General features: G+C 50.9%; 2 protein-coding genes across 3 annotated transcripts; one reads left to right on the top strand and one right to left on the bottom strand.

Annotated features, from left to right (window-relative positions):
* Positions 1-1,509: 1,509 nt before the first annotated feature.
* On the top strand, positions 1,510-2,958 carry IL17C (interleukin 17C; the record flags this gene model as incomplete). The annotated part of the gene is made up of 2 exons (XM_081335645.1): positions 1,510-1,892; positions 2,405-2,958. Coding segments are annotated over 2 exons (636 nt in total), but the record flags the coding sequence as incomplete, so codon positions are not given.
* An 817-nt stretch (positions 2,959-3,775) lies between these two features.
* Positions 3,776-12,099, bottom strand: CYBA (cytochrome b-245 alpha chain). Of its 2 annotated transcripts, none has more exons than XM_081336238.1 (6): positions 11,892-12,099; positions 9,411-9,480; positions 7,904-7,978; positions 7,130-7,213; positions 6,106-6,187; positions 3,776-5,010 (listed from the first exon to the last, which is right to left on the bottom strand). In XM_081336238.1, the coding sequence occupies exons 1-6, from the start codon at positions 11,947-11,949 to the stop codon at positions 4,828-4,830; spliced, it is 552 nt and encodes a 183-aa protein (XP_081192364.1). In that variant the 5' UTR covers positions 11,950-12,099; the 3' UTR covers positions 3,776-4,827. The 2 variants fall into 2 exon arrangements, with proteins under 2 accessions (XP_081192364.1, XP_081192365.1); XM_081336239.1 differs by having other exon boundaries at positions 9,435-9,480; positions 11,892-11,964.
* Positions 12,100-12,664: the final 565 nt, after the last annotated feature.

The raw sequence follows: 12,664 nt of genomic DNA, 5'->3' as shown, positions 1-12,664 counted from the left end.
CCTATAAGGAACTAGAGCAGGGGGTATGCAGCCTTAGCAACTTTAAGACTTGTGGACTTCTGGAAGTTGGAGTCCACAAGTCTCACAACTGCCAGGGTTGGATAGCCCTGAACTAGAGAAATAAGAACACGTGCTTTTTCTTTATAAAGTATTGGAAGAGTAGAAAACCAATAGATGATTTGTGCAAGCCACTAAACCTAGTTTGCTCCAATCCTTGCCTGTTCCACCTCCCAAATGCTAGGCAGAAGTGCAAAACAGGTGCCTGTTCAAGTGTGGCTGGACTCGTTCTCATCATCCTAGCCCAGGACCCCCCACAAATGGCTGCCTGCAGGGGCTCAGCATCCATATCAGCCATCCAGGCTGAAGGCGAGAAGCTCACAGGGAAGAGATAGGAGTGATTGCACGCCCCTGTTGGGCAGCCAAGGAGGAAATGAGTAGACTCAACTATTTCCCTAAGGGGAGGAGGGAGAAGAAGTTGGAGTTTCCAGGTGTGTAACATCCCTGGGTATATAACCGGCGGCAGGTGTCAAGGTGTCTCAGATCACTGGTCCTACAACGGGCTTCTTGCCTCGGAGCAGCAGCTGAGAACCGAAAAGGGACTCCGGAGCATCCTTCTCTGCCTCTGCCTCTTTCCCGCCGGTTCAGTCAAGATGGTAAGAAGGCGGCCTCTGCCACCACCAGGTGTGGGAAGGAAACGCCTCGGGGCCAACTGAACACCTGGCCAGGGACTCTGGGCAACTGGCCAGCAAAGTCAGCAAGGAGCTGATGGCCCCTGGGTCTGCCCACCTGCCGGTGACGGGGCATCTGCTCAGAGGTGCTTCAAGCACTCTGCACATGTTCAGCTCCAGAGGTGGCTAAGGCAAAGAGGGCTGCGGGTGCAGAGGGGAGAGGAAAAGGGAGGCGGAGTCTCCAAGGAAGAGCCTTGTTCTCCTGCATCCCTTGGTTTCGGGGAGCGGCCTTTAAAAAGAGAGAGCATCTGACACGGCCAACCGTCTCTAAAACTCAGGTGACGCTCTTGGTCATAAAAATATCCTGGCTTCTTTTCAGTCACCCTTGCTGGACAATTTTATGGTCGCTTGCATAAAAGGAAGCGACAGAGGTTATTCTCTAGAAAGTGCGAAGGGCAAAGCCTCCTTGGAATGCGCGCTGTTCAAATATGGATAAGGAAAGAGGTTTTAAATTAATTGGCTTTGTGCAGCTGTAAACCTCCCATTGGAGAGAGAAGCTTTGTGGTTTAATTCCTGGTTACAAATCTCAGGAAATGGGGATCAATTAAGCAACAGTAGGTCCCCTCAGAGATGATAAATGCTCCTTTTTGTTGTAAACGTGATAGTTCAAAAGGCACTTTTTCCCTGAGAATTGAAGAAGCCTCTTCGCTGAGAAGCGAAATGTTTTCAAGGAAAAAACAAGAGTGTCCAGTTATTTTGGGGGGGAAATATATCTTTGGGACAACCATGGAACTGGATGATTGAGACTCTCCATAGACATATAAACTTGAAATAACTTCTCACTAATCCTGACACTTTAGTGGGGGGAAGAAGGCATGGGGAAAAGTGGAAAACCCCCCCAATCCTTCTTCAGCTTGTCCTCTTTTACTTCCCACAGTGGTCCCTCCTGGTTGCCCTTCTGTGCCTCGCCTGGGCAGATGCCAAGCACGTGGGGTGCTTCACCACGGAGGAGCTGGGGAATGAGCCGATGCCGGTGCAGTTTCGGAACTGGGTCTCCTTGTTGCAACAGCAAGACTGTGTGCAGCTGGTCCCGTTCCTGGAGAATGAGCAGAACAGCCACCCACACCCACGGAGGCATCACAGCCATGGCTGCCCGAACCTGAAGCTCCAGGATATGCAGAGCGGTGAAGTGCACAAGAGGTCCATCTCGCCCTGGACATACCAGTAAGGACCCTGCGACAAGAGTTGGAGGCAGCCTGGGGTGGTTTGAAACGCAGGGGCCAAACTGGGATTGCCCTCAATCTGCTCCCGAGTCCCCCCACACCTTTCCCCTTTCCTGGCCGGGATTCCATCCAGGTGTACCTGGATCTGAAGACCTCCGCAAGCTATGGCTGGCTAAGAATCACTGGGTTCACCCCATTTCCAGAGGTCAGCCAAAGAAGCCCCGTGATGGCTTGGCCCTCTTGGGTGAGGGCATCTCCTTGGGGATCCCCTGCTCCACCCTTCTGGGATGTTTTGGGGCAAACGAGTCCTCCGTTTCCCCAGTGGTTGGTCTGATCCAGTGAGCACATGTGTCTTCCCACCAGACAGACGTGCTCTTGCCTCTCCCAAAAGCTTTGTGATTGGCCTTCCTTCCCCAGTAGTTCCCAGGAGACTTCTCAGCAAACGGTTCCCAGAATTCCACGGGGAGAGACATGGCGGTGTCTAACCCCCTTTCCCCTCCCTCTGTTCTGCAGCATCGATGAAGACGAGAACCGGTTCCCCCGCCAGCTGGCCTTCGCCAGGTGCAGCTGCAAAGGTTGCATCGATGCCAAGACGGGCCGGGAGACCACCTCCCTCAACTCGGTGGAGGTCTTCCAGAGAACCATGGTCTTCCGCCGCAAGGCCTGCCCACACAACGGCGGCAGCGTGGAGAGGTTCTCCTTCGAGAAGGATTACATCGATGTGCCCGTGGCCTGCACCTGCGCCATCCCGCGTTACAGCAGCTGAGCAGGGCCCAGGCTGGGCCTCGGTCTGCGTCCCTCATCCCTCCAGCTTCATCGGGAACTGTGTTTGTTTTAAAGCATTGGTGCTTTGCAGCCGGTGGCTGTGACACCCCTCCTCTGAGGGGGGCCCCCGCAAACCTGGCCTTCACCCCCACCCTTGAGGGATCCAACCGGAAGCTCCTTAAAAAGCATTTTGCTCTCCAACAAATGGAAAGGAATTCCTGCTTATTTATTTGTATTTATGTTAATGTATTTTTGAGATGTTCCAGTGCTTCAAGCTATTATATTTATTACTCCCAAAGAAGTGGGGCCAAAGAAGCCTTCCCTCCCTTTTGGGGGGCCAGTGTCCCCAGCTGTCCCTGGGTCACCCCAGCACCCCAATATTCTGAGACTGCGTAAGGCAGGGCTGGCCCTGATCTGCCTTCTGGCAGGGGAGGGGGCCTTCGGGGCTCCATCAGAGAGGGGAGATCTTTGCCGTGAGGCTCTGCCTTCATCTTATCCCCACCACAGTTGGTAAGATGGGCTGAGCCGGGACGTGGCTGGCCCTAACCCCCCCCTCGCCCCCACCCCCAGGAGCTGCTACAGCTGGACTGAAGCAGGTTTCTCTCCTGGAGTTGCCCCAGGTGGGTCTCCGGCTGAGCTTCCCAGATGCTCTCCGAGATAAACCTGGTTGGGGAGCGGGGAGGGCTGTCCTCGATCTGGGTTTGCTCCCCACCTGTTTATTTCCTTGTCCTAATGAGACCTTTGCTCTCCCCCGGTATTGTAAACTAATTTAAATTATTGGATTATTTATATGTATTTATTGTAATGCCATACAATATTTATTGTTCCTCAGGGGGGGTGGACTCCCTGCGTTAATAAAAGTTTTATTTCTGTACTGAAAGCAGCTGACTCAGATGGCTTTATTCGTAACACGGGAGCATTGCCGATATTCCAGAGAGAAGCAGGCCAGTCTCGGCTCTTCCTCAAGGCACCTTGGTGTGGGGGGGGGGCAGTTCAGATTTGGGGGTTGTTGATAATGAGGAGGTGTGTTCAGTCTGGCTGGGTTGAGCAAGATATATTTTATAGTAAACAGATAAATTTAAAACACTGAGCCAAAAAAAAAAACAACCCACCACAACGTTCTCAAAACTGATGTTTGTTTATTGAACTAGTTAAAAATAAGCACGGGGGGAGGAGATTAGACTTCATACGTTAAATTGAGGAATTTAATAAAGCATGGGAAGGCCAGATAAAATACAATAAACATGGAAGAAGTGGTAAGATTAATTCATTCAATTAAAAAATGTTGCTTCTGGGAACATTTGACTAAAACACGATGTATACATGATTTGTAGAAACACGGTCTCTTTGACGCCCTTTGGAAAGGAGACAAGCCAGACTTGATCAGAGCTGAAACAACGAGATGGGGGGAAAGAAGCGCGGAATAGGAGCAGCAGCCGAGGGGAAGCAGTGGGTGCCAGTTGCAGCAGTTTGGGGCAAAAACTTTGGGAAATGAGGACAGAAGTCGGGGGAGGGGCTGGCAAGACCCCTGAGAAGGGTGGGTGCAAAAGTCCTGCTCTCTTGTGGGTCGACGTGGGGGCAAAATAAGTTGGATTGGGAGGAAGGAAGAGGAAAGAGCAAAGGAGCAGAGGGCGGGTAGACGGAAGCGGTTCTTTTGCCCCAAATAGGAGCAACTTGTTCCCTTCTAAGGGGAGGAGATAAAGCCAAGAGCTTTACTGGTGTGGCCAGGTCTGATGTGCTCCAGGAAGCTTTGGGATCCCTTTTTATATCAGTATTTCAAATGTTAAACCTTTTCTTTAAAACTTTTCAAATTTGAATCCAGCCTCAGAAAAGTCTATGTCTGTCTAAAGACACCTACTGTATCTAAAGCTAATTGACAACTTTGCCTTCCTTCGGGCTTAAAATCAGCATCAGCTATGGCTTGGCAGTAACTGGCCCTGCCTGTCTGAAACATCCAGTCGGGGTCAGCAGGGGGGAAGGAAGGAAAGATAAGAGAAAGAACACAGAAACACCCCCCCCCCAGGGGCTTGCAGGAGTTCAGGTACAGCCACATCCTTCTGCTTGAGAAAGATCTGGCCAGGGTTTCAATCCTGGAGGACGTCTCCCATGCCTTGGTCAAGCAGAAGTGGAGCCTCCCCCTCCAACTGCAGTCTATCTGATGGGGGAGATTCCTAAGGAACCACTTCAATAGGATTGTCTTGGCCAGTTTGCTCTCCCTCCCTTTGCTTCTTCCGGGCTTCTGCGGGGGGGCGGGGCGGTGGGTTGCTGGGGGGGTGCTTGATGGTGCCTCCCACCTGGAGTTGCTCTTGAGGCTTCGCTTCAATGGGGCGCCACTCTTCGCCACGAATGGCAGCCTGAGGGATAAAAACCAGAGGGAGTTTATTGTGGAAAGGAAGGAAAATTAGGAAAGGCTGAATTTCAAGTAAAATTAAGCATATGAAAGAAATTGAAAAGAAAATGCAGTGCAATGAATCAAATGAGATAAATATCTACAGCCGGGGCATCCAACCATGGCCACCACTTTAAGACTGGTGGACTTCAACTCCCAGGATTCCCCGGCTAAACTTTGGATTTTAATCTTTGTTCACTGATTTATTCACTGGGCTCAATGTAGTTTGGAAATGCAGCCAACTAAATCTTAATTTGACAAATATCACTTTAGACCCAAAGATACAGATACCCGTTTCTTAGGACCTGTGTGAAACCAAAAACACATTCGCAACCACAGCCTTGGTGGAGCAGTGGGCTAATGCCTCCTTAAGTAACACCAGCTGCCTGCAATTAGTGCAGGTTCGCATCCCACCAGGCTCAAGGTTGACTCAGCCTTCCATCCTTCCGAGGTAGGTAAAATGAGGACCCAGATTGTTGGGGGCAATAAGCTGACTTTGTAATAATGCCGCTTGGGGTGTGTGTGAAAGCCCTAATAAGCAGGCATATACATAGAATGAAGGCTACTGCTAAGCTTGTAAGCTGCCCTGAGTCTTCGGAGAAGGGCGGGATATAAATGGAATTAAAATAAAAAAAAATAAATAAAAAAAATTGTCTTCAAAAAAAGTCCTATCCGTTGCAGCCAGCAGAGGGTGCAAGAGGGTTGTCAAAGGCTTTTCCCTACCTTGCACAGGTAAAGTCCCTTTGCCACCAGGAAGGATTACCTTAAATTTTGGCTAAATTAAATAGATAAACTGACAACTCATGAACAACGCACTACATTTTAAGTGGCTAATTAATGAGCAATAGAGGAGTGGTGTCTTTTAGAATAATTTTCTCTACAAGCGGACGATGGGTCTATTACAGGTGACTTCACAGAATTATATATTTTATCTCTCTGTGTGTCCAAAATCCTCTATTAAAAAATGCTCTTGGCTCTTTCAAAAGGAGGGGAGGAGAAAACTAAGTAGGAGAATCAGAATTATAACCCTCATTTTTGTGCTAGTCTGCCCGCCACTTACCAATAAGTAGATCCCACTTGCTATGGCCAGGCAAACGGTGCCAAGGATGGTGGCCAGCAAATATCCTGCAGGAATGGCTAGGCTGCCAGAGCAAAGGTTTAAAAGAGAAAAAAGTTAGCTAGGCTTGTAGCCCCTGTGATTGTGAAAACTATATAATTTAACAAGTTTGAGTTTGGCTCTCCAGAAAACCTTAAGTGACCAAAGCTATCAAATCAGCTTCCTCAAGCCGGGCATCAGATCCACGGCATGTAGTGTTGAGAAATATGGTCCTCTAAAGCCACAGCTCCTATTTGGCATTGATTGGCATCCATGGACATAAATGTGGTTTTCTTTTCAAGAACTGAGCGATGCAGGACAGATAAATCTGCAATTTGGTGAGGGCATGTCTAAACTATGGAGTTTGCTTGCAGCCGACAATCAGAGCCCCTGTAACCTCTCCTGGTTCGTGATAAGTGAGGAGTCTACATTTTTTAAAATAATGCAGTCTTGTGGTTTACCTTTCTCCCCTCCTCTTCTCCCCAAACACATGCAGAAATATTTTTCTCTGCACCACAAGTGTCTTTGAAACGCAAAAACTCCCCATGAGCGATCATCAAACTCCCTCCCAATGACCAATTGACACTTGGCCAGCACCCGACTTCACAACCTAATTTTTGCACCAGTCAATAACTGAACCCATTTTGGGGTGTTTCTGGAAAAATGTCATAAATCCCAGTCAAGTGACACTGGGATACAGCAAATGGCCATACAGGTGGCTTTAAAAGTGGTCACATGACCATGGGGAGAGGCAGACGTCATATCTTCAAAACCGGGTCATAAAAAGCTTTTGAGGGGGTCCGTTGTAACTTCACATTGTTGCTAAACCACCAGCCGTGAGCCGAGGACCATCTGTGAATATCTTTGCCCTCCTTCCCCTTCTCCTCCTCCGCAGCCTCCAACCCTGAGCAGGAGAAGCGGCTGCTGAAAATCCTGCCCAGGGTTTGTGGATGTGCCTGAGTCTGAAAGTGGTCATGATGCGAATTACCATGCGTGGAGAATGGCCCGGACATAATAATTCCTAGTTAGAGGTCCACAGGTCTTCACAGCAGCTGTGAAATACTTCTGGCCGCTGCGGGAAATCAGAATAAAGAGACAGCACAGAGTTAGACGCCGAGTTCAAGGGAAGAAGCGTTCTGTGACACTCAGAAAAGGACACCCTTTTCCATGCATTTATTGGTACTGAACACAGATTCAGAATAAGATCAGAACACCAGCGTTGGAAGGGACCTTGGAGGTCTTCTAGTCCAACCCCCTGCTAAAGCAGGAGACCTATACCAACCATTTCAGACAATCTCTTCTTAAAGACCTCCCGTGATGGAGTGCCTACGATTTCTGAAGGCAATTTCTGTTCCACCGGTTGATTGTTCTCGCTGTCAGGAAGTTTCTTCTTAATTCCAGATCGCTTCTCTCCTTGATTAGTTTCCACCCGTTGCTTCTTGTCTTGCCATAGGCTATGCAAAATGCCAACTAATCTCACCTTGTAGATTCCCCCAACTCCTCCTTTCAAAAAGATCCAGATCGATCTGGCCATCCTCCATTTACATAGTTTACCCTCTAAGTGCTAGCAACAGGGAGGCGCAGAGAATAATCACATCTCTCCGTCCAATCCCTGATGCAACATTTTTATGGCACGAAGACCACGTAGAGGCTTGTCTTCGTTTTAGGGAAAGCTGTTTTTCCCAGCAGGCTGAGTTCTTCGCCCAGCACCAGGTCTCCAATCCAGGCTCCCCCTCACAAAGTCAAGAAACTCAACACTCACCATCTCTCTAGAGTAGATCCCTTTTTCCTTTTTCCTCGGGGATACTCCAAAAAGCAAACAAACACTCCTGCCACTCTTTAGACAAAAGGGTTAAGGACAAAAATAAGGATTATTTTTAAGGCTTCTCCAAGACAGCGAAGAGAGACAAGCAGAGACAAAGAAAGAGTTCAGGACTACAAGAAACAACCCCAGGCAGCCAGTTTTAGGCAGGAGGGGCAGAGACCAGGCAGAGACGCGCAATTTAAGAAAGGTCAGGCCCTGGGGTGGTACAACAGTGAGAGCACATTTGCCACCGGCCGGGGCCCACACCATCCCCAGCATGGGAGAAACGCAAGGAAGAGGGAAAAATCTTAGGGAGATGAAACAGGCGGTGAGAGGGAGGAGTCCCATCAAAGCAAGATGGGCAGCAAACAAATTTAAGAACTAATAAGAAGTAAATAAGCCCTGTTGCCCTCCCCCCCCATCCAAGGACAGGATTAAGAGCACCTCTGGGGGTGGGGGGGTGGGGGGAAAGGAGATGGAAAGGGAGAAAGGTGGGCCCTCTAACAAGGCTCGCTGGGGGGGTTGGCTGAGCGGTACAGACAGCTGGGACCTAAATCCTGGCACAATTTTTGGTGCTCTTTGTTGGGGGCCAAAGAGACCGTCCTTCTACCAGCATATGCGGGAAAAAGCATCCTTTGATTATTATTTTTTTCTTTTGGAACCCGAGAGAAGTAATCATTGCAAAGATATTCCCAAAGACTGTGGCTGATCATCAATGCTGTATTTGCCAGTCTAAAAATCCACAATGGCTCCAGACTGGGTAAAATTGGGTGAATTCAGCCCTGTCGGTCATGCCCAGATTCTTGTGTGTTCTTTCACAAACCCTGGCTTTCGCCCCGGGGTGAAATCACCCAATGTGGGCTCCCTCCCTCGTGATCTGCCTGTGCTGCTGTGCTGGCCTCGCCTTTACCACTCTTCTTCCTCCATGAACCTTTGCAGAAAACCCCGGAGAGCAGACAAAATGCAACTTCCTGGACCCTGTTTGGCAAACAGGACCTGACCTTCACTCTTCCATCCTACTCACAGCCACAACATTTCCAAATTCTTCAACCACAAACATTCCAAATTTTGCAATCAGACGCTGCAAGAAGCAAAGCCGTCTAAGCTTCCCTAATTTTTCTACTTTCTGCCTTGGAACCCAATCATCACTGAGTCCCCATGTTGAATATTTATTTGTATCCCGCCTTATTTTTCAAATAACTCAAGGCAGCAAACATATCCAACATAACTTTCTCCTCCTATTTTCCCCACAAGAACAACCCTGCGAGGTAGGCTTAGCTGAGAGAAACAGACTGGACCAAAGTCACCCAACCAGCTTCCATGACTAAGGCAGAACTTAACGTTCAGACTCCTTTTAATATGGATATCATTTTAAAATAGATACAAGCATTCCAGGTGTTATTTGTCCTAGAAGGCTACAGCGGAATAGAATTTATACAACTAACGTATCTTCACAAAAGGATACATTGCATAAACTGCAATCTCCCACCTTTTGAATTGGCCTGAAACAGCCACGATACCACCGGTCACTAAGACTAAAAGAGAAAGAGAGAGAAAGGGAAATCATTTTGTTTGTGATTATTTGTTTTCTATCCACAATGCACTTTTCAGATCCAAAATTAAGCAAACTGGGAACTTGCGTCAACTCCGGAGCCCGTGTGAAATGGCAGAACTTTGTTGGCAACTGAAGAGGAACATTGTGGATAAACACGTTTAACCATGCTTTTAATCATCTTGTGTGTAAATGTACATGCAGTGCTTAACTTACAACCACAATGAGCCCAAAATTTCTGTTGCTAAGTGAGACAGTGATGAGTTTTGCCTCACTTCATGATCTTTCTTGCAACAATTGTTAAGTGAATCACTGCAGTTGTTAAGTCAGTAAAACAGTTACATGAATCTGGCCTCCCCACGGGCTTTGCTTGTCAGGAGGTCGCAAAAGGGGATCACATGACCCCAGAACGCTGCGACCATCATAAATGTGAGTCGGCTGCCCAGCATCTGAATTTTGATCACCAGGGAGGCTGCAACGGTCGTAGGTCATTTTTCCCAGTGCTCTCACTAAACAAACTGTTGTGAGCTGGGGACTGCCTGTCGCCTGCTGAGCACAGCACAGATTTGCAACCTGAAGCTGCACAAAGAGAAGTTCCCACTTTTTCCCAGAATTCCTTTAGGGAATTCCTTGCCAGAAGAGGCAGGTTGCTGCGAAGGGCAGCTGCTGGGCAACAATAACACGCAGGGGCAAAATTCTCACACCTTCTACGCCATCCAGAAGCATCTGGATTCCCGATAGGCTCCGGCAGGTCCAACATGCAAGCAGAGCAGCCCTTTCTCAGTGGGTGGGGCTCCAGCCCCCATCCTCCTCCTCCAAAGAGCCAAGTGCCCACTCTCCCATGGTGCCAAAGGACAGAGGGTGGGAAGAGGGATAAAACAGAGCAGAGTATCTTGGCAAAGGGCGACGCAGATACTCTGTGCTGCAACTTTCGGTTGTAGGCTTGGAAGCGTGCGATGTGCCTTCCTGAGGGGTTCAAACTCCTGGAAGCATCAGGATCCTGGACTGGACTGGGGGGGGGGGTTCCGCCCTTTTTCCTGTGGTTTTAGGATTCAGTGCAGGCACAGAACTGCAGGCAGCTGCTTCGCTTGCACCCCACCCCGTTTCAAGGAGGAAGAACTCAAAAGGGAGAAGTGAAAGCTGCCGCCCCCGTGAGCAGCCCCACTCTGCTTCCTCATGTGCACAGGCGGTTCTCGTGGCCGGTGTTTGGCGTGAGCTCCCGTCCACTCGCCTGGGCCAATGGGGGTCAACAAGAGTGCCCACTTCATCACTCGGGCTGGACCAGAAACCCCACAGTGGACAGAACGATTTTTAAATTTTCAAGGAATGTTCCTTCAAAAGAGTGTCTTTGGGACTACCGCTGTCCTTATGAAATTTGGGGGGAATATTCGGTGGATTCTGACCCAATATTTCATCGGTTGCATTAACAAGGGAACGGCTGGCTAACCGCGTGCCCCTTGGCTCACTTGGGCGAGTTACCCGCCTGTTGAATCAGCCAGCAACTTGCTGATGGTAACCTGTGAAGCTGAGCTGTGAGGGAAAGTGGGCAGGGCAGGATCATTCTTTTTGGATTTTAAAAAAAAAGTTTTATGTCCCTCTTTTCCATCTCGGTCCCCCAGAGGCCACTGCCCAGAAGATCAAAAGGGCCAGGAAGGACGTGGAGATCTGGCCCCAGCAACGGCCGTTTTCTCCTTCCAAACGCCGTTCCCCTTATTGTCACTGCTTCAACTTCCTCCTGCCCTCCTGCAAGCGCAAGCAGTCTCTCTCTCTCTCTGCAGGGCAGGGCCAAGTGCTCGATGGCCCCTCTTCCCTCCCCCGTTACAAGAAGGGGGAAAGATGGGGTGAAGGCGCGGGGGTCAAGGGCGACCGCCGAGAAAAGCCAACATCCCACGCTGCTCGCAGGGAAGAAAATTGTGGCCGCACCTGCCCCCCTCCCTCCACCTCCCCCCCCCACACACACAGAGGGGGGAAGAGGGAGAGAGACGGTTGCGTCTTTAATAAGCAAAGCCACCGGGACCCTCATTTCGGTCGATCCTGTGTCCATCCAACTGTGGCTGGACTCCGATTCCCATCTGCCACGGCTGAGGGTCAGGGATGATGGGAACGACAGCCCAAGGCCTGGAGGCAGACGGGGGGACCCTTCCCAGCCCCTTTTCCATTCACGTTCCTGGTCTAAATCCCCCCAACGTTTACCCCTCGGGAAAGCGGAGGTTGGCCGTGGCGGGGGGGGGGGCTTTTGGACACTTGGTAGCCAAGTTTCGAAACTTTGTAGCCAAAGAAAGCCCGGGGGGGGTGCGTGTGAAGCGAGAGAAAGCGCCAAGATCCCAGCCGTGGCTGTGGGGGGGAAGCCTGCGCCCCCCGCCGCCCGCCCCTCTCCGTGCCCGCCAGACTCACTCAGCCCGGCGGCCAGCGCCTGCTCGTTCGCCCACATGGCCCACTCGATGCGCCCCATCGCGCCGCCGCCGCAACTCAGCCGGGCGGGGAGGCTGGGCGGAGGGGGCAGCCGGGGGGGGGTCGCGGCTACGTCCTTCCTGCTCCTCCTCCGGCGGCCGAGCCGGCAACGCCCCGGGGACTTTCCCCTCCCGCTGCTCGCAGGCAGCCCGGGCGGCTCTCCCCGGCGCCGGGAAAGCCCTTCGGACGGCCCTCTGCTCCCCGCTGGGCTTGGGGCGAAACGCTGGAAGAAGCGGCGGCCGGAAAGCGGAGCATCCGCGGCTGATCTGCAGGGGAAGGCCCCCCCCCCGATTCCTTGCGTGGAAACAGCGAGGCGCAAAGAGGCTTTGCTGCCATTAAGGCATCCCTGGATTCCGTGCAAGGGGTCCCCAGGGACCCCCGCTCAGCTGAGTGCAAGAAAAAAGGGGGTCCTGCTTCCCCCTGGGTCGGGCAAGGCTGGAGTGGGGCGCCGGCCCCTCCCCCTCCTCCGATGAACCTGGTCTGGGTCCTTTAGGGCGGGGGTCTCCAACCCTGGCGGCTTTTAAGACTTGAGCATGTGACGACTGGGGAATTCTGGGAATTGAAGGTCCACAGGTCTTATACCAGGGCTGGACTTTAGGGTGCCCTCCTGCCAGGATTCCACTCCAGCCCTTCTTTTCAATGTCAGCCACCTTTTCCTAGATTGTTCTTCAACCAGATTCCTTCCGCCCCTTCCTTTCCAGGTGGGGGGTGGGGGG

This window comes from Vipera berus (genome assembly GCF_964194415.1).
Source record: "Vipera berus genome assembly, chromosome: 10".
NCBI classification, from domain to species: Eukaryota; Metazoa; Chordata; class Lepidosauria; order Squamata; family Viperidae; genus Vipera; species Vipera berus.
Note: the sequence above shows the minus strand (reverse complement) of the source record. Positions and strands in the feature narration are given on the sequence as shown.